The sequence below is a fragment of the Bemisia tabaci genome, chromosome 4, assembly GCF_918797505.1.
Source record: "Bemisia tabaci chromosome 4, PGI_BMITA_v3".
In the NCBI taxonomy this organism is placed as follows: domain Eukaryota; kingdom Metazoa; phylum Arthropoda; class Insecta; order Hemiptera; family Aleyrodidae; genus Bemisia; species Bemisia tabaci.
In genome coordinates this window covers 25,930,183-25,950,125 of record NC_092796.1, presented here as the reverse complement: position 1 = coordinate 25,950,125, position 19,943 = coordinate 25,930,183, and the positions used below count along the sequence as shown (strand labels likewise).

At 41.9% G+C, this 19,943-nt stretch overlaps 1 protein-coding gene across 2 annotated transcripts; it reads left to right on the top strand.

The window, feature by feature from the left end:
- Positions 1–1,946: 1,946 nt before the first annotated feature.
- LOC109032789 (uncharacterized) lies at positions 1,947–18,884 on the top strand. 2 transcript variants are annotated; one of them, XM_019045084.2, is made up of 4 exons: positions 1,947–2,426; positions 10,133–10,284; positions 13,414–13,831; positions 18,492–18,884. In XM_019045084.2, exons 2-4 carry the CDS (start codon positions 10,161–10,163, stop codon positions 18,832–18,834), a joined length of 885 nt encoding a protein of 294 aa, XP_018900629.2. In that variant the 5' UTR covers positions 1,947–2,426; positions 10,133–10,160; the 3' UTR covers positions 18,835–18,884. The 2 variants fall into 2 exon arrangements, with proteins under 2 accessions (XP_018900629.2, XP_018900628.2); XM_019045083.2 differs by having other exon boundaries at positions 1,948–2,278.
- The last annotated feature ends 1,059 nt before the right edge of the window (positions 18,885–19,943 follow it).

The window sequence follows — 19,943 nt, the reverse complement described above, 5'->3', positions numbered from 1 at the left end:
CTTTTTCGAAATACCCCCCCCCCCCCCCGCATGTTATGAAGCAAGCTCTGAGAACTGAAGACAACCCTTAGTAATATCATATTTAAAAAAAAGAGCTCGTTTTTCATTAACATCAGAAGAATAAAATTAGGAGTCAAACAAGAATTTAGCGATTCAAATATCATTTGGCGAAAACATAGATTTGATCCTCTGAAATTACTTATACCTTATCAGCTTGTATTTCCCGGATACCCAGTGAGGGATCTCCGTGTGCAGAATGTCTTCCAGACTGACATCGGAGGATTTGCACGTAAGCAAAGAAAAACTGAAAAAATATGAGGAACAGGCGCAAATAATCGACGAAGCTTTCATTTGTTTATGATTGGGAAATTGAGCAAGCGAAATGTCCATACTTGTTGGGCCGTGCGAAAAATTGCGAACTTTACCGCGATGTTACGAGTGGATCGAGGGATTTTTCCTCGTACCTGTGCAACGCTGTGCAGGCTATTTTCATGAAATGGCTCACCTGCGTTGATGACCCACAGAGAGAGAAAGAGAGAAAGAGGTGGAGTGAGAGAGAGGAGCTTGGTGTGTGCATAGGAGCATGAAGGAGTTTCTCTACTGGAAATGTCCATCTCGGTGCCCCATGTTGCCTCCAATGGCGCTTTTCCTGGGCAAAATTAAATTTAGTAAAAATGATCATGTTCTTACAAAAATGTGTAGTTTGAACAACACAATTTAAAACTACCGCCAAAAATTGTCTTTTAGAGGATTTACCTTATAATCTGCCGAATACATTCAACAGGTGGTCTGAATTTCCTCTTATAGTCATAAGGGTTTTTTCTGGCTCCATTAGTTTTTGAATCATGAAAATTATCCCATAAGATCATCATTGGCAGGGGTGAACTGGCTCGAGATTTTCTGGGGGATAGACCTCTCCAGAAGTGGATTTGGGGGTTCCCCTGGTGGTCTAGGGACTCTTCCCCAAACAAATGTTAAAATCCCTCATAATTTGCATATTTGACTATTTTTTTATAATTTTTCAAAAATGACTAGATTAAAAGCAAACGGCCCGTGATACGGAAGTAACAAATATTAAAAAATAGTCATTCCATCCTAGTCAAAATTTTCAAAGGTGAGCAGTATCTAGGGTTCATCATACGACGGATTTTTCATTTTTTTTTATTTATTTATTTGACGAATTCGGTGTTTACTTGCAACCATTCAAATTTTTAATATGCCTACCAAGAGGTCAAGTCTATCAAAGGCACTTGCAGAATCTCTATAATGTTGAAATTCAAATAAACTTGATCAATTGCTACAAAAAATTAGAATGGGCTAAAACATACCCTAGTGAACCGTAAGGGTCACAAGGGACCCCTTATTGAGTTAAAACTTCCCAAAATGAGCTTTCGAGGGCCTTCTTGTCAAGTTCAGAGGGCCGATCGCCCCAATACCACCTTGGCCACTCCGCCCCTTAACATTTCAGGGTGTTTTCATCGTGTACGCACCGGGGGCTTAGATCTTCATGAAATTATATTTTTTTAAAGAAATTTGTAATGTCGCAAATTGGAGTGCGTGTTTTTTTTTAGTTTCACCATCAAAACAAATGAGACACGTCTCTGTTGTGACTGATATTACTACACGGAGAAAAAAACTTCGTGCGTGGGACCCGAAGTTTAGGTCATATGGATCTCTGAAGTTTTCGGATTGAGCATCTGAACACTTTAGGTCCAGCTGCTGAGGTTTGGATCACACATCTGAAACTTCAGTTCTTATACATCTGAAGTACTTCGATTTTCACATCCGAAAAACTTCGGTTCTCACATCCGAAAAACTTCGGTTCTCACATCCGAAAAACTTCAGTTCTCACATCTGAAGTACTTCAGATGTAAGAACTGAAGTTTCAGATGTGCGATCCGAACCTCGACAACTAGACCTAAAGTGTTCAGATGCTCAATCCGAAAACTTCAGAGATCCATTTGACCTAAACTTCGGGTCCCACGCACGAGGATTTTTTTCTCCGTGTATTCCTTAGGGTACGTTTCCCTAGACCAATGCTTTGAGGGCCGAATTTGGCATCGAGGCACTCACGTCGCCGGAGCGAAGCGGCGCACCGTAACGTAGCATCTCCATCAACAACGGATGAACGGAACGGAGCTCAGTCGAATCTCACAACCTCGATCTAGCGTCCGCCGTTGGCTCACACTTGTGCTTTCCTCCTCGCCAGTCCGAGTGCCCCGACAACTCGCGCCGTTTTTCCCGCCAAAAATCGCCTTGCCCGCATCCCTCCCGCAGTGTGAGTAAATTTGACCCCCTTTTTTGTGCTTTAACTTCATCCTCCAAGTGACCGTTTGTCGTGTTCCAGGAAACCGAAACAGGGATCCCGCGCCTTAGGAACAGGACCTAACGCAGAAAAAATTGCCAAGTGTGTAACTCGCATCCAGGTATCTGTCAGCATTTCGTTGTCATAACTTTGCATTAAGCTGCAACGTTAATGGTGTGACTAGAATGATGCATTTGAAACAGAATCACTGCAAAAAAAAGTTAAACCAAACCTTCTCCTAGGCAGGTTCCGTGACGTATATGAACGCGTGCGGCTGAAGGTCTGAAAATTTGTCTAAATTCATAATTTTCCGCATAATTTCACGTGGTTTGTACAGTTTTCTTGAGAACAATTTTCGAAAACTCTTATTTACACTTCTATATAGCTATAGATATTCGCAACTGTAACCAGTCGTATTCACCGCAAATCGCGATTTTTGCCGATCCAAGTGGCTTGCGAGATACAAAGGTCCCCTAGAGATCTGAAAATTTGTCCTCAGACATAATTTTTTGCGTGTTTTCACATGATTAGCGCAGTTTCCTCACACTCATAAAAAAAAAGTGTTTACAAATCCTCCGCAACTACGCCTTCTTCACAGCCGCACATGAAGTCGCACTCTTCACAAATCGCGTTTTTCGTCCATCGAAGTTACAGGCAAAGCACAAATGTGCACCACTAAAGATCCAAAAGTCTTTGGTGTGGTTCAATTTTTACATAATAAGGTCTCCATGCATCGAGCAAGTCGCATTTATCGGTACGCCTACTTTTTTGCGCTGCGTTTAAGTCTCTGAAGTGACTCCTTCATTTTGCCGTCTCCGTATCTTGTGTGGTACAGCAGGATCAAATTTTTAAGGCACGAAACCTTCATGAAACGTTTTTTTGCGGCTTCTGGCGCCCACGAAAAACCCTGCAACCGAGTCGTTGCGGCGAGAGAACGCTCAGATTTTGGCACATGCCACTTCAGGAGCGGAATTGGCGGGTTTCCGCAATTTTGCTATTCTCCGCTGTCAGATCTCGAACTTTCGTTGAGTTGCACCGTCATTATCAGTTCCAATTGAATCCACAATATTTCCAATCAATCTTTAAAAAAAACGGGAAGAACTTGATGGAAATCAGCTTTCAAACCGTCTATAGTACTGAAATAGAATGCAAAAGATTATGCCATGACCATATCCTTTACTTGGAAATTGTCATACCTTACTTAATGACCCTCGTATATTTTCAATAGATGGCACTTGCTTAGATATTGAAATTGATACTTTACGTTGTTTGATAAACAGCTCACTATGTAATCTTCCATCTATTAAGTTGGAACAACTTTGTATGTGACATAGTGGCAAAGTTGCCGCAAACAAGGATTTGTAGATACTTTTTGAAGGTAAACTTGACTAATAATGTAAAATTACTAAAAAATGTGTGTTCGTATACAATTTTTAAAACATTTAACGGCATGCATGTATGCTTTGCACAGGTGAAGCACAGATGCATCAAAAGCGAAAAACGCGATTTGCAATGAGTGCGGCTCGTTATGGCTGCGAGTATGTCACAGTGGCAAAAATTCTGTACCTTATACATTTGATCACTTTAAACTACACGAGATATCGCCAAGACGGCAAAATTCTCTAATCAGTTCAGATGCTTTCAGGCAGCGCAGAAAAAAGGCGAATATGAGAATTCTCAATCCAGAACTTCGAAAAATTATAAACTTTTGATGAAATTAGGACGAATGTTCATTATTTTTATTCTAAAAAATATCCCCGTTAGCCGTAAACGCTTTCAAGAGTATTTTTTTTCTTCTTCTTCTTATGGCTCACCCTATAATGTCTAGTGGTCCTTCCATCTGAACTTAAGTTTCAGGTGAATATCATTTTAAAATATAACTGTCCCTAATTTGAACTTATTCCTCGCAGCAAGCTAGAATCACTTGCGAATTTTCATCGGTGCAAACAGATCAGCGAATCAAATAAGAGAGTTTAAAACCCCAGCAATCGTCCACAAATGAAAATTCAAGAAAGTGCCACACATTTAGTGCAGATCGCTCCAGAAAAAAAGTGTTTCATGTAGTGATTGGAAGTTTCACTACCGTGTAACACCACAATCTCTGGAGTGATGACCGGATTTTCTTGCCAATTTTGATTGTGGCTCCACTCTGTGGCAAATCTTGCAGTGGTTAACTGAGGTTCATTCCGCCGTCTGCGGTTTGGCTTCGACTGCACACAAATCAACAGCTCGGATACTGATAATGAGCGAAAGTGGCACCGAGTAACCGCGACGCCGCCGCGTAAGCGCACTGAAAAATCGATTGTCACCGTCTTAACGCATTTTCCAAAATCGGGGTCATGCGAATCGGAAAGGGAACTTGAAGTAGGGGGACAAATTGATGAGTGATGATCTTGTCCCCATTGAATTCGCAGTTATAGCCTTGACCTTCTCTCGATTTTTGTCGTCGTCACTTACGCGTTTGATCGTCTTGTGCTGATACCAATTAGACTGCATTTTGCAATTCGGAACTATAAATTCTGGCTCTTCTGGAAAAACACTTAGTGCATAGGGAAACTAATGGCACATACGTTGTTTTTAAACCGGGCCAGCATTTATTGTTCCAAATTGCAAAATGTAGTCCAATTAGAGATCTTCTTGACTTCAATTGAAATGTTTAGAATTTTTAGCCTTGCTTCCCGCAAAATGGTGTGGACCTAACACAATTTCACCACCTTGTTATGATCTGAAGCATACATAATATTTTTCGAAAAACACGTCGATGCATCCAATCAGCGATTAAAAGCCAAACTTTCCAGTTACTATTCTTCGACTTTCTGGTATAGATGCTGAAGTTACCAACGCATGAACAAGAAATCTTCGGCGGCGGCGGAGGAGAAGGCTCTCTGCATCCTTGATGATTTACCCCATGTGTTTACGTTCAATACAATTTCCTCTCAAATTGTATATGATTTTTAAATGAGATTCGAAGAAAAGTCAGATAATTTTCCATTGGAAATGCCGAAGATTCTCCCGGTAAAAATGCAGTCTGCAAGGGGAAATTTGGCAACATAGAGACGCAGTTACGTTCTTTCGTGGGAAAAACGGAAGCTTCTGTACTGCTGCCGGAAGTGTAACCGTTCTTAAATTCGAATATCCCAGAGTGATTTTAACACCGCGTTGAAGTACAGCATAGAGAAAAAAGAGGTGTTTGCATCTTAGGGATTGTTTACCCCGTGACGTAGGTCGGTACAATCTGACCAGCAAAATCCGGAATTCGAAGTGAACGGACGATTTTTTTTGCTTAAATCAACTCATGATATAATTTCAAACACTTTAAAATAGAATGACTTGTTTCCATAAACTACACCATTTCCAAGAAAATCGATGATAAAACTCGTCCGTACCGACCTACGTCATCAAAAGAATCCAAGATGCCCGAGATGCAAAAACCCATAGAGAAACTGGGGTAGCGAGAAAGTAAAAAAGGAGGTGTTTGCATCTTGAGGAGTGTGTACCCTGTGACGTAGGTCGGTACAACCTGGTCAGCAAAATCTGGAATTCGAAGTATGAAAAACAGACCATAACGTCCGAATTTTTGTTTAAATCAACTTATGATATAATTTCCAACTTTTTATGTAGAATGCGTTTCTTCCATAAACTACACAATTTCCAAGAAAATCGATGATAAAAATCTCAGTACCGACCTACGTGATCAAAAAAATTCCAAGATGCCCGAAATGCAAACACCTTTTTTTCTCTATGGCAAAAATCTCCTTTGTTTTCTCTATGGGAGGGTTGAGTCCAATCTGAGGATACACTGCTCCCTGCTGAAGATTTTGCGCGCGATCCCAGCGAAGCTACAGTACACCCTTCGAACGTTGCCATCCAACTACAGAAACTTAAATTCCCGCCCGTTAAACTCCTCCGGATTAGTGTGGTGGGATGATGCTCAATCTGACTGTTTCGGTGGGAAGTTCCACTCTCTTTGGCATACACAATGGCTTGTGTAGCCAGCGCGCCGCGCCGGTTATGTGAAAGTGATTCAAACCAGAGGCGTAGCGTGCTTTGCGATATATCGATTGATCTGCCATTTAAACCTGTGGTAAAGGATCGATTGACAGGGTGTTCGCAGCGAACACCTTAATGATCGATTCTTTATCACAGCTTTAAATGGGGAAATATCGATAATCGATCATTCAGGCCACGCCACTGATTCAAACTTCTCATGAGCACTGTGGATTCAACTTTTCGAGTACATGGCTTAAATTGGAGGTTCATTCACTCTCCGTAGACCACCTCCTTTTTCTCCTGGTAATCAAACCAAGGTGGCATGAAACGAAAGAAGGAAACGAAAGATTGGAAATTTCAGTGAAATATTTCATGAAATTTCACGAGGCTGTGAAATATTTCATATTTTAGAGGAGCTAGAGTATGCAACCCGCAATCAAACACACAAAAATAGGAAACTCACAATTTTTACATTTCGCGAAACATGAAAAGGAACTGGTATTTTTCAACATCTTTCATAAATTTCTGAAATTTCATGAAATATTTCACGTGAAATTTCGAGATTTTATTTTTCATGAAATTTTGCTACCCTGAACCAAACCCCCTTATTCTTCTTTGCCGTTTGCTTCAAGGTTGCTGTTAAATTGAGTTCAAACCTTTTTCTTCAGGATCTCGCCTCTGAGGGTCTTTCATGTATTCGTATAATTTATAAATTTTAAATACTTTTTTTTCTTTCAAAAATCCCCTAAATTTACATAATTCTATATAGTAAGTCACGTAAGATGCTCGATTAAAAAATCTAATGGTAAAGTACGTAATTTGAAACATAACTCCAAAATTATGGTCTCAGTGAAAATACTGGATTTGAAACTGCGTTCCGCGACATCTGTTCATGAGGGCAGGCCCGCCACAAGGGGGGGGGGGGGGGATACTGGGTCCCGGTTCCGGGGCCGGCCCTGGAGGGGCCCGTGCCACTGGTGAAAAACCACTACGAATTCAGATGTAACCCTTGTCTCGTAAGGAAAAGTGAAAAATTACCCTAAAAATTTCGCAAAAGGTGAATAAATTTTCAAAAAATGCTGGGGCACTGTGGAATTTTCCTTACTGCTTTGAAGATTTCTATCTATTTTCAAGATTTGTAGTATAAATTGATACTTTTAGTAACTGCGTTTCATTTTCTTCCGTTGTCGGATGCTAAGAGTCTCCAGTCTGGGCATCCGCGAGTTCAATGGCTCAACTTCCTTGCCGTAGACATACGAAAGAGGAGTCCAGGAAGGCTTGGATCACCCTAGAATTGAAAATAGTATCATCTGACCCCCCTCCCGAAAAAAATTTCCAGGTGTTTTGAATGCAACAATCCGAAAGTATGTTGTGCTAAAAGTAAAAAAAAAAAACGTAACTAATCTGCAGAAATTGATGGAAAATCTCCGTCATGGGAGCTTCAAAATGCGTCCAATACAAGTAGATTTAAAATTTTAAAAATTTCCCAGGGGAGGCCCCCAGACCCCCTCTGTGCTGGAGGCCCGGGCCTTAAAACTGGTACCAGGGCCCGAGATAGGATGTGGCGGACCTGCATGAAGGTTTCAGAATTACTCCAAGATAGTTCATGGTCAAATTGCATTTATCTCTCAATAGAATATACGTATGCATCTGATGAGCTGTAGACTGGTCCGAGTTTCAGGGAATTTAGGATAATGTACCATCACACAGTGGTCTTGAAGAAAAAAAAAATGCGATAAAAATGTACCCAAAAACGGTTTGCAAGGGGTGATTCTATGGTACGTGCTCGTGCGTGGGGATACATAAAATCGCGAAACATCAAAATCTTGGCTGATCCTAATTTCGAGAAATCGCAATTTAAAATTTTCATAGTAAATGCAAGTTTTCTTCCGATTTTGATCAGTTTTTTGTGTTTATTTCTCCCTTGAATCAGTGTTGATCGGTTCACGTTTTTATTTTTCGTTCGATTCGTGTTCGAATACACACCCTCTCGTTACCTACATCAGGGCCGGATTTACCTACTTGCCGCCCATGGGCCGCCTGTATTTTGCCGCCCCCTTCTCATTAGTTTTGAAACATCAATAAGAACCATCAAGTGAACGTGCCAGCGGGGGAAGGGTGCATAAGACGCGTTTACTCGTGTTGGACACATTTTTTGGGAAAGCCCTGTCAACACTACTAGCAAAAGTTCACGGAACTTTGTGCGAAAGTTAGGTTTCGTAAACCTATCTCTGTGTGGACAAGGCCTTCCATTCATAAGAAATGAACGAAAAAATTATGAAAGAACAAACATAAATGTGGATTAATGATTTTAACTTCCGCCGCCGCGCCGCGCTGACCGAGTGACCGCACCGTGTTTGGCGCAATGCGTGAAGTATTCCGACAGTCTTGTAGGCGCTGTGAGTTTCACGCCGACGCGACCGCTGCTGAACGCACTGTGTTTGACGCAATGCGCGAAGTATTCACGCAGTCTTGTAGGCGCTATCCGTTTTACGCTGACCGCAATGACCGCTCTCTGTTTGATGCAATGCGTGAAGTATTCGTGCAGTCTTTGTGTCGCTAATATGTGTTATATGCCGATCGCCGCGCCGAGGGCTTCTCCTTTTCATCTCAAGTCCTCGTCATCATTTCTCTCTAAGTCGCGCCGTTCCGGGCCAAATTGCGTGTTTTAACTATTCGGTTTCTCTCTTAACTTGAATAATTAAAGGTGCTGTCTCTTGTCTTTCTGAAAGACGACAAAATTAGAGATTATTATACTCTCAGGAAATGAGAGATTTTGTCGCCTTCTCTCGTTTGTAATTTTTTTTTTCTAAATCCAATTTTTTTTTATACCTACATTTAAAAAAAAATGCAAAATTTGCCGCCCCCTGTAGATTTGCCAATGCACGCGTCCTTAAGGCCACTCCCTTAATCCGGCGCTGCGTTACATGCAGACTACCTATCGTACTCTTTTTTTTTTAACTGAACAACTCGCCTTCTGCTGCGTCTGCAGCAATTGTTGTTTCGAATATGTTATGCGTACTAATTTCAGCTCATTTCATACTTGACTCTCTGAAGGCGTTTTATGTGCGCAAGTAGCGCAATTTGTCGGAGAACGAACGAAGTGGGATTGAGCGATTCATCCAATCTCACTTCTGTTATTCTCCATTAGGGTTCTCTACTTTTGCACATGAAACGTAAACTGTCAGTAGGCCAAGTAAGTAAACTGAGATCAGCACGCACAACATATTCGTAACAACAATTACTGCGGACGCACGTTAATACACGTTGAAACATTTCAGCTCTTTAATATTGCTACCATTAGAGAGTTGTATTTTGTGATCTTTTCGTGGGGGGTTCTCGAAAAACTTTTTAACATAAACTAAAACATACTCGTAAACTAAAATGAAATGCAAAATAAAATTTACCGCGCCACAAATTTTCAGTTCTTTACAAAAAGTAATACATGGATGCAACTATTTGTGTTTAAATGTTCTCTTTGTTGCACAAGATAGAAATGAAGGCGCATTGACGTCTCTCACCTTCCAGCAAAGTGACACGCGCCAAGCAATCCGTGAAACGAAGGTATGCTCCTTCGATACAGACCAAAATCGACAACACGCGACTGAGTGTTTTGTCGATCTGCAACGTTAGAAAAAATATACATATTTTTCTCCTTAAATCGTCTGCATGATTTTCAATTATCGTGTTTTTGAGCCCCCAAAAAGGTGCGCCGAACAACAATGGACATTGAAAGGAAATAGAAAGGACGACAACGGACTGTTCGCAGCCTCTCTGTTATCCTTCGGTTAAATGTTTAGCCTACTACTAAGTCAATCTTTATCATGTCTGTTTCAGAGTATCCATTGACTCAGATTTACATGCAATGGCTTTCAAAGTGTGGCTGTTTTTACTAGCCATGACACTTCCTGATTTGACCCACGCCATCATAAATAACGAAACAACGAGTGCTATCAAATCAGAAATAGAATCGTTAAGTAACAGTCAAGGTAAGGAGCTACCTTCAAATTAATTCCTATCATTCCTCTGTTTATTGTTTTATCATAAGTGGGAAAGATTTTCACTTGAATTTCCTTTGTTCAGAGTTACTTACTATCTCTTAAAATCTTCTAATGGGTCTTTTGAAGCTTTGGTTGTGCTTTGATTTATTGATTCCGTGCACTTGCTCTTAGCCAGCATGGATGATATGAAAAATACTTTTTCGGTAGTCAAAGAAGGGGCAAATAATAATTATTAAAAGGCACAGCCGTATTTTTCTCATTTTCCATGAAATGTACGCGTATCATGGTAAATTTGCACATGGCTAAAAAACTGAAATTATCAAAAAAAATTGTCCAAAAGTTGTCAAAGGAGGGGTGGCGATTTGGGCCATTTCCGGCCCCACCTAATCCGGGACTTTTTTTGCTGTGATTCGTTACGTATAAGTGTCAAGAGAAAGCATGCCAAGTTTCAGGCCGATCGGCCCAATATTCGGGGGGCAGGGGCCCCCCGAATTTTTAAGCGCAAAATCGGTTTTTAATTTAGTAGCGCCGTCAATTTCGCTCGTATACAGATGAAAATTGGGTGTCAGGGGTAAAATTTTGCGTTCTTTCCATTTCCGCCGTCAAAATTGACACTGGGGCAAAATTAAGGGGGATTTTGGGGGGTTTTTCGCGTTTTTTCGCGTTTTTTACCAATTTTCTGCGGTTTTCATGCTTTAAGTCAGAGATTTTGAGCCAAACGACCACAGATTTGATTTCTACGCAAAAAATTACATAGGAACATAATGACCAACTAACACTCAACAGCGGATTTCTCTAGGAAAAACTGACCCATAAGTATGTGTTCACTCAGAAATTTTGAAAATAGCCATGTTTCGGGTACAGCCCAAGCTTGTAGCACTACCATATTCACATATGATACGCTCTAGGTCGACCCTGTTGATATTATCGGGAACTTGAAATGCTACCCGCTTGGGCGGAGGGTCGAATTCTCCTCAGAAACGAATAAAAAAGGCGATAAAATTACGTTTCACGTGAATTGTTGCGAGCGGAATGTTATTATATCGGCAACTTTCACCTCCAACTTATGTAATTTTTTGCGTGCTTTCCATTTCTGCCATGAAAATTGGCATCAAAGCAATTTTAAACGGGTTTTTTGGGGTTTTTTATCATTTTTTAATCATTTTTTACCAGTTTTTTCCGGTCTTTTGCGGTTTTCATGTTTGAAACCTCACCAAATGAGCCAAACGACCACAAATTTTAATTTTCCTCAAAATACGTTTACTATCACATCCATAAAATACGTCACGGATGAATCGTATAGCAGAAGAAATGTTGTGTAAAATCCTTATCTCTCATTCTGAATCCTCGTCAGACCATAAGTAAGCAGCATCCTCTAGGCAGTCTCCATAAGAGGATGACAATCTTCGGGGCTCTTTTTCTTGATGTCGGTAAAAACCAAGAAACCACAGAACTGATATGCCACATGAGGTTTCAAACACGAAAACCGCAAAAGACCGGAAAAAACTGGTAAAAAATGATTAAAAAATGATAAAAAACCCCAAAAAACCCGTTTAAAATTGCTTTGATGCCAATTTTCATGGCAGAAATGGAAAGCACGCAAAAAATTACATAAGTTGGAGGTGAAAGTTGCCGATATAATAACATTCCGCTCGCAACAATTCACGTGAAACGTAATTTTATCGCCTTTTTTATTCGTTTCTGAGGAGAATTCGACCCTCCGCCCAAGCGGGTAGCATTTCAAGTTCCCGATAATATCAACAGGGTCGACCTAGAGCGTATCATATGTGAATATGGTAGTGCTACAAGCTTGGGCTGTACCCGAAACATGGCTATTTTCAAAATTTCTGAGTGAACACATACTTATGGGTCAGTTTTTCCTAGAGAAATCCGCTGTTGAGTGTTAGTTGGTCATTATGTTCCTATGTAATTTTTTGCGTAGAAATCAAATCTGTGGTCGTTTGGCTCAAAATCTCTGACTTAAAGCATGAAAACCGCAGAAAATTGGTAAAAAACGCGAAAAAACGCGAAAAACCCCCCAAAATCCCCCTTAATTTTGCCCCAGTGTCAATTTTGACGGCGGAAATGGAAAGAACGCAAAATTTTACCCCTGACACCCAATTTTCATCTGTATACGAGCGAAATTGACGGCGCTACAAAATTAAAACCGATTTTGCGCTTAAAAATTCGGGGGGCCCCTGCCCCCCGAATATTGGGCCGATCGGCCTGAAACTTGGCATGCTTTCTCTTGACACTTATACGTAACGAATCACAGCAAAAAAAGTCCCGGATTAGGTGGGGCCGGAAATGGCCCAAATCGCCACCCCTCCTTTTCAAAACTTGAAAAGGCAGCTGAATGGCAAGTCAAGGCAGGTCAGGTGGAATGGACGACATACTGTCGGAAACTTTAGAGGTGCCGTTAGCTTGTCGTGAGTTCACCCCGACATAAGAACGACAAAGCAGCGATAAGACATAGTCGACCAATCACGCTCCGCCTTTTAACATATGTCATCCATGTCGTCCCGACAAACAAAAAATTTCAACAATCAGGCTGCAGGCCGGGAGTCAAACCCGGGACCTCCCGATCATAGAGCTAGCGCTACAACCACTAAACTACAGGAGCCTTACAACCCTGAATTGAGTAGTCTCAGGGGCAATTTTGAGCTGTTTTCACCGAAAAATTGATCCAATGGACATTTCCAAGATGAAAAATATGTCACGCACTTACGTAAAGGAATTCCTCACATTTCTTGGAAGGGGCTAGCAGCCTGATTGTTGAAATTTTGTGTTTGTCGGGACGACATAGATGACATAGGTTAAAAGGCGGAGCGTGATGGATCAGCTATGTCTTATCGCTGCTTTATCGTGCCTTTGTCAGATGGAATGGACGGCACGCTGTCGGAAACTTAAGAGGTGCCGATAGCTTTGTCGTGAGTTCAACCCGACATGGGCACGACAAAGCAGCGATAAGACATAGCCGACCAATCAGACTCTGCCTTTTAACCTATGTCATCTATGTCTGCTATGGCTGCAGACCCCCCCCCCCCCCTACCCCCTAGTTCCGTCCATGCCTTGTTTTTAAAAACCTTCCATTTGAGCTTCGGGTACGGATTGCAGTTTCAGATGCGCGGATCATCGCCGCGCCGGTGAACATCGTGGGTCGGGCGGACCACTGCACCGCGCGGCTGGAGTCGGCCCTGGGCTCGATCTCGTCCAAGCGCTCCGTCTCCAACGGGAGCGGCTTGAGCAGCGGGGGCGGTGGGAGCGGACCCCTGTTGGATCTGTCCGGCTACGCGCTCCACCAGCCGCTCCGCTCGGCCCCGCTCGAGATGTACGTGACGGACATGAAAGTGAAGATGCCATCCAAGTCCTCCTGGGCCTCCATCGAGAAGTGCCGCTACGACCCGCATGTCCACATGCTCCAGACCCAGCTCCTCTTCCACGATCTCATCATCACCGGCGCCGTCAAGCTCTACGACGAGTCCTCCGTCCTCAGGAAGCCATCCTTAGCTGATAAGTGCAACATGACTCTAAGGTAATCACCCCCTCCATATCCAGTGGAGCTACGAGTATTGTTTTACGCCCATCACACGCTGAATGTGGGAGCTGAATTGTTGAATGTGGAAGCATCGCCGATGCCTGAATTTTGCGCGTGACGCGCAAATTCAGCAACGATCTCAGCAACCATCGGACTAATGTTGGATTTGTCTGAACTATTCGAGTAGATTTGATACACATCTGGATGAAAATAACTCGAATTTGCTAAATTTCAGCCGTTGGGCGATGACTGTTGACTTCCATATTCAGCTGCTAAATTCAGCGTGTGATTGCGGCATGTATAAGTCGGCAATCACATAACTCGGTTTGCGACGTCGCAGACTTGCCATACTTTCTTTTTTAAACGGAAAACTCCTCCATGGCAATTCTTTAAAACTGCCGTGATTTTTCCTCTCTGTGCGAAGAAAATTCTGCAAAAACTTCAAGGAATGATGTAAATTTGTTCTCCTTTAAAAAGATAACATAGAGGCGGATATTTTTAGACACCGCAAACGAGATATGTGATTGCGGACTTACGCGTCGTATTGCGCGCCTTTTACATCTTTTTCGTAAATTGACTAGAGCTTCGTTCAGGGTCATTCATTTAAATAATGTGGCCGGGCATTATGGGAATCTACAGGGGTCCAGACAGGCCTGCCCCCTAGGATCGAAAATAGTATCATTTGGACCCCCAAGAAATTCTAGATGGAGGAAAAAAACAGAAAATCTGCAGTGGCGAAGCGTAAATGGACGCATTTCTATCAAACAGAACTATGTGCAGGTGGGAAAGATGGGATCTGCTCGTCAGTGCTCGAGCCATAAGAATGAATGGGAAATATAAAGCGCCAGTGACGAAGCCGTCGTCGCAGCCCCTCGTGGTGGGCATTAACTCATGAGCCCTGTTCATAACGCTATAGACACATGCCCATGGCACATGGGTGCCGCAATCAGTTGACTCACAATTTTGTTTGCTAAATTGGAAAAGCAGGATTTTATATTCTGTCAAACTGAACTATGTGCAAAGTGTATGAGCCATGGGCGTGTGCCAAGAGCGTTGTGAACAGGGCTCATGAGTTAATGCCCACCACGAGGAGCCGCAACGACGGCTTCGTCACTGGCGCTTTATATTTCCCATTCGTTCTCATGACCCGAGCACTAACGAGCAGACCCCATCTTTCCCACCTGCACAAAGTTCTGTTTGATAGAAATACGTCCATATGATCGATTATTGATATATCCCCATTTGAAACTATGGGTAAGAACCGATTATTAAAGTGTTCGTTGCGAACGCTCTGTTTATCAATCCTTTTCTATAAGTTAAAATGGCAAATCCATAATAATCGCACAGCCCGCTACGCTTCTAAAAAGTTGTTAAATCCTTCTATTCATAGGTGCTTTGAGAGGAAAATATATGAAACAGCGTAATTTTTGCGCATGGAAAACGCATTACGAGAGTTTAAAAATGGATCCAAAAATTAAAAAGGTAATTAAAGGTAAACTTTAAAAATTTACCGGGCAAGGCTCCCAGGACTTCCCTTTGTGCAGGGGGGAGGGGTTGTGAATTCCCCCTAAGACCCCCCGGTGCTATAGAGGAGCCTAGCCCATCTAGCAAAGTAGCCTAACTACAGGCCTATGCCGTGCTTGGGCACGGGGAACTTACAGTAAGAGACTTTCTCTAGAAAAGCAAAAAAATACGCGATTAATATCGATATCAGCGATTTTTGGTGATAATCAACGTGTAATGCTCTCAAAAATATCGTCTCCAAATTTCAAGTCAAAAAGCGCAATACCTATTGATAAAGCTATGAGCATTTGAAATAAACAAGGCCAGAGGCTGGTACGGCTTGGCGCGTCGGGTTTAGGTTTCCAATCCAACGCCCGGTCACACAAATGTGACGCTAAAAATCGATTTTTTAAATCAAACTCCCCTCCCTCCTGTAACATAAGCCCTCTTGTTCGTACAACGACGACATACGAATGCAAAGAGTGACACTGGATGCAACTATTCGCGTGTTTTCTGGATGTCCGTGTTGCATACAGACAAAACTGCAGGCGCTCTGGCTTTCTTAAGCACAACGTTTGGCTGCGACCGTTGGTTCCAAGGGTCAGGGCCGGATTAAGGGGGTGGCCACATGGCCCGCGGCCCATGGCGGCAAAATAAGAGAGCGGCAAATTTTGCAATTTTTTTAAATGCAGGTACAAAAAAATCGGATTCAGAATAAAATTACAAACAAGAAAAGGTGACAAAATTTCTCATTTCCTGAGAGATCATTAATTTCTACTTTTGTCGTATTTCGGTGATATAAAAGACTGCGCACCTTTAATTAGTTGAGTTGAGAGAGAAACCAAACACGTAATTTAGACTGGAGCGGCGCGGCGCAGAGAAAAATGATGACGAGGACTTGAGATGAAAAGGAAAAGCCCTCGGCGCGGCGCGGCGGTCGGCATGTAACACATATTAGCGCCTACGAGACTGCATGAATACTTCACGCATTGCGTCAAACACAGTACGGTCAACAGCGGTCGGCGCGGCGTAAAACGCACAGTGCCTACAAGACTACATGAATACTTCACGCATTGCGCCAAACACAGTGTGGTCAGCGCGACACGGCGGCGGAAGTTAAAATTATTAAACCACATTTATGTTTGTTCTTTCTTAATTTTTTTAGTTCATTTCTTACAAATGAAAGGCCTTGTCCACACAGAGATAGGTGATAGGTTTACGGCATTGAACTTTCGCGCGAAGTTCTGTGAACTTTTGCTACTAATGTTGACAGGACTTACGCAAAAAATGTGTCCAACACAAGTGAACGCGTTTTATGCACCCTTCTCCCTCCGGCACGTTCACTTGATGGTTTTTATTGATGTTTCGAAATGAATGAGAAGAGGGCGGCAAAATGCAGGCGGCCCATGGGCGGCCAGTAGGTAATTCCGGTCATGCTAAGGGTATTGTCTTTTCTGCATTTATAATCGAGTTTACCATGCAATCCTCGAAATTCGTATGAGTCGTGTAGCATCATGGCAGCATTGCCAAATAGTGCATATTTCCGCGAATCACCGCCAAAAACATTTGGTTTGGTGGATGTCAATCTCGCTAATCACGACCGATGACATTTTCACGATTTCGTGCTGAGAATTGTTTGTGATTAGATTTTTTCTCTGACACCATGCCAAAAAGCACTGAAAAGCCTGGGATATGGCAGGGATTTTTAAATCCAAGAGATCCTCTCACCCTGCAAATAGCGATGATCACGATAAGTCGTGAGTCTGCTCATTTTTATAGATAACGGTCTCACAAATTGCACTATTTGGCATCGCTGCCATATACAGAAGATGTGAATAATTAATTTGATACGATTTGTACATATCTCCAAGCAAATTAAATGAGAAGATTTAGAAGAGGGTAGCAGTTGTGCTTGCCGATGAAGTCAGGCGAATAATTGCCGTATGAGAAGTTTCCATTTTACTTATGTATATCATTCATTTACTTAATTCTTTTTTAAATTTGATCATAATATTCAAACCGCCCTATCTTTGTGCAATGACGACGTACGAGCGCAAAGAGGGACACATTTCGTCATCACAGGCGGAAAAAATTGAAGGCGCTGCGGCTTTTTGAACGGCTAGGTTTGGATGCAACTATTCGTGTTCTCGGGATGTCCGTGTTGCATACACGAAAAATTACGGGCGCTCTGGCTTTCTTAAACGCAACGTACGAGCGCAGTTTTAGTTCTCAACTGCATTCTACGTTGCGTTTACGATCGTGTTTACCATAAAATCCTCGGAGTTCGAATGAGTCGTGAGGCACCATGGCAGCGTTGCAAAATGGTGCAAATTGCGGGAATGTTACCGATAGTGGTTTGCGGGATTGTCATTCGCGATGCAATTGTGGAAATGCTGTTTCTGGAAAATTTGCACTATTTGGCAACGCCGCCGTGATGGAATGCGGCTCATTCCAACTTGGAGAGTTTTATAGAATTGTAAATGCAACGTAGAAAACCCTTGAGAACAATGGTAAGATATACGGCAGTTCAGCTCGCTACTACTTTTCTGTCTTTCGTTTAAGTCTCCAATAGTTTCAAAGTTCTACAAAGTTTCGCATAGGACACAGGATACGGCAGTGTGCTGAACTACTGCGTCTTATCATTGTTCTCAAGGGTTTTCTACATTGCATTTACAATCGTGTTTTCTACTTTATCCTCAGAAATTCGAATGAGCCATGTTGTACCAAGGCAGCGTTACCAAGTAGTGCAAATTTTCTACAAAATCATTTCCACGAATGCGGCATTACGGATTTCAATCCCGCAAATTAATCGATTACATTTCTGCAATTTGCACCATTTGGCAACGTTTCCATAGTGCTTCACGTTTAATCCGAACTCCGAGGATATTATGGTAAACGCGCTTGGAAATGCAACTTAGAAAACCCTTAGGAACTAACACCGCGGACATATACGTTGTATTTAAGAAAGCGGGAGCTCCCGCAATTGATCGAGTATGCAACACGGATAGTTGTATACTTGCATCGAAACCTGGCCGTTGAAAAAGTCGGCGGACTATATCGCTTCAATATCTGAATGTGAGCCTTGAACGAGGAACCTACTTGTCGTAAAAAATACAAATTCACCCTCATATGAATAATTTATTTTTATTTCCAGGTTGCGTCATGCAGGACTCGGTTTCACAGCTACCCCCAAGCGTTCAGGTTTTGGGACAGATGTTAAAACATCTACCACATTTGTAGATCCTAATTTTGTAAGTATTCATGCCTACAACTGCCAACCAATGGAGCTGGGAGGAATTCAACGGATAGGAGAGGAAACTGATGGTCCTGAGGGTAGAGAGGATATTAGTCCAAATGTAAGCCAAGAAATGGAGGAAGTTTTCCTCAGAGGAATCCGATCATTGCTCACTAAATATATGGAGAAAAAACTGCACCCTGCACTAAAAGACACCCTTATGATTAATATGGGATATACAGTTTCTTATGGGCGAAGATAACACTGCACTTGTAACTTTATTTTGTACACAATAAATTATTTTATTATAAAGCAGAGTGTATATGATTAATTTTGACTGCATAATACCTTGGTATATTAAAGTATTTTCCCCTATAAAAAGAACTAGATACTAACCACTTGGGAGACCATTCCATTTGGCTGGAGTTTAAGGAGAAAGCCTTTGAACTTGAACTCACAGCCGGAAACCTTAAAATCGCCTTCTATTGTCTTTGAAGTAATATTAGGAAGTAAATCCACAGATTTCCTTGGAGTGAATTTCGTTTTGTTAAAAGGAGAATACAATTTAGGAAGTTTTCAGGTTAAGAGAATTCCAAGGGAAGTGTCATAATTCCATTCATAAATAAATGTTGAAAGAGGTTTGCTGCAAATTTAAGAAACCTCGGAAGTTTCAGAATAATCAGGCCTGCCACAAGGGGAGGGATACTGGGTCCCTGGTACCGGGGCCCGTGTTACCCGTGAAAAACCACTACGAATTCACATGCAACCCTTGTTTCGCAAGAAAAAGTGAAAAATTTACCCTAAAAATTTCATAAAAGGTGAATAGATTTTCAGAAACACGTTGGGGCACTGTAGAATTCTTCTTAAATTTTCAAAGAAGTATACTTCTTGGAAAATTTCTACCTATTTTCAAGATTTTCAGTACAGAGGGATATTTTTAGTGACTTTGTTTCATTTTCTTCCGTCGTCAGATGCTAAGAGTCTCCAGTCTGGGCATCCTCGACTTCAATGGCTCATGGCTCAACTCCCTTGCCATAGACAAACGAAGGGGGAGTCTAGGGGGGCCTGGCCCTCATAGAACTGAAAATAGTATCATATGCCCCCCCCCCCAAAAAAAAAAAATTCAGATGTTTTGAATGCAACAATTCGCAAGTATTTTAAGTGCTGAAAGTATTTATATAAAAAAAAAAAAAAAAAAAAAAAAAAAAAAACATAATTATTCCGCAGAAATTCATGGAAAAATTCTTTATGGAAGCTTCAAAATTCGTCCGATTAGTCATATAAATTCTAAAATTTCTCGGGAGATGCCCCTCGGACCCCCCCCCCCCCTCCGTGCTTGGGGCCCGGACCTTAAAACTGGTACCAGGGCTC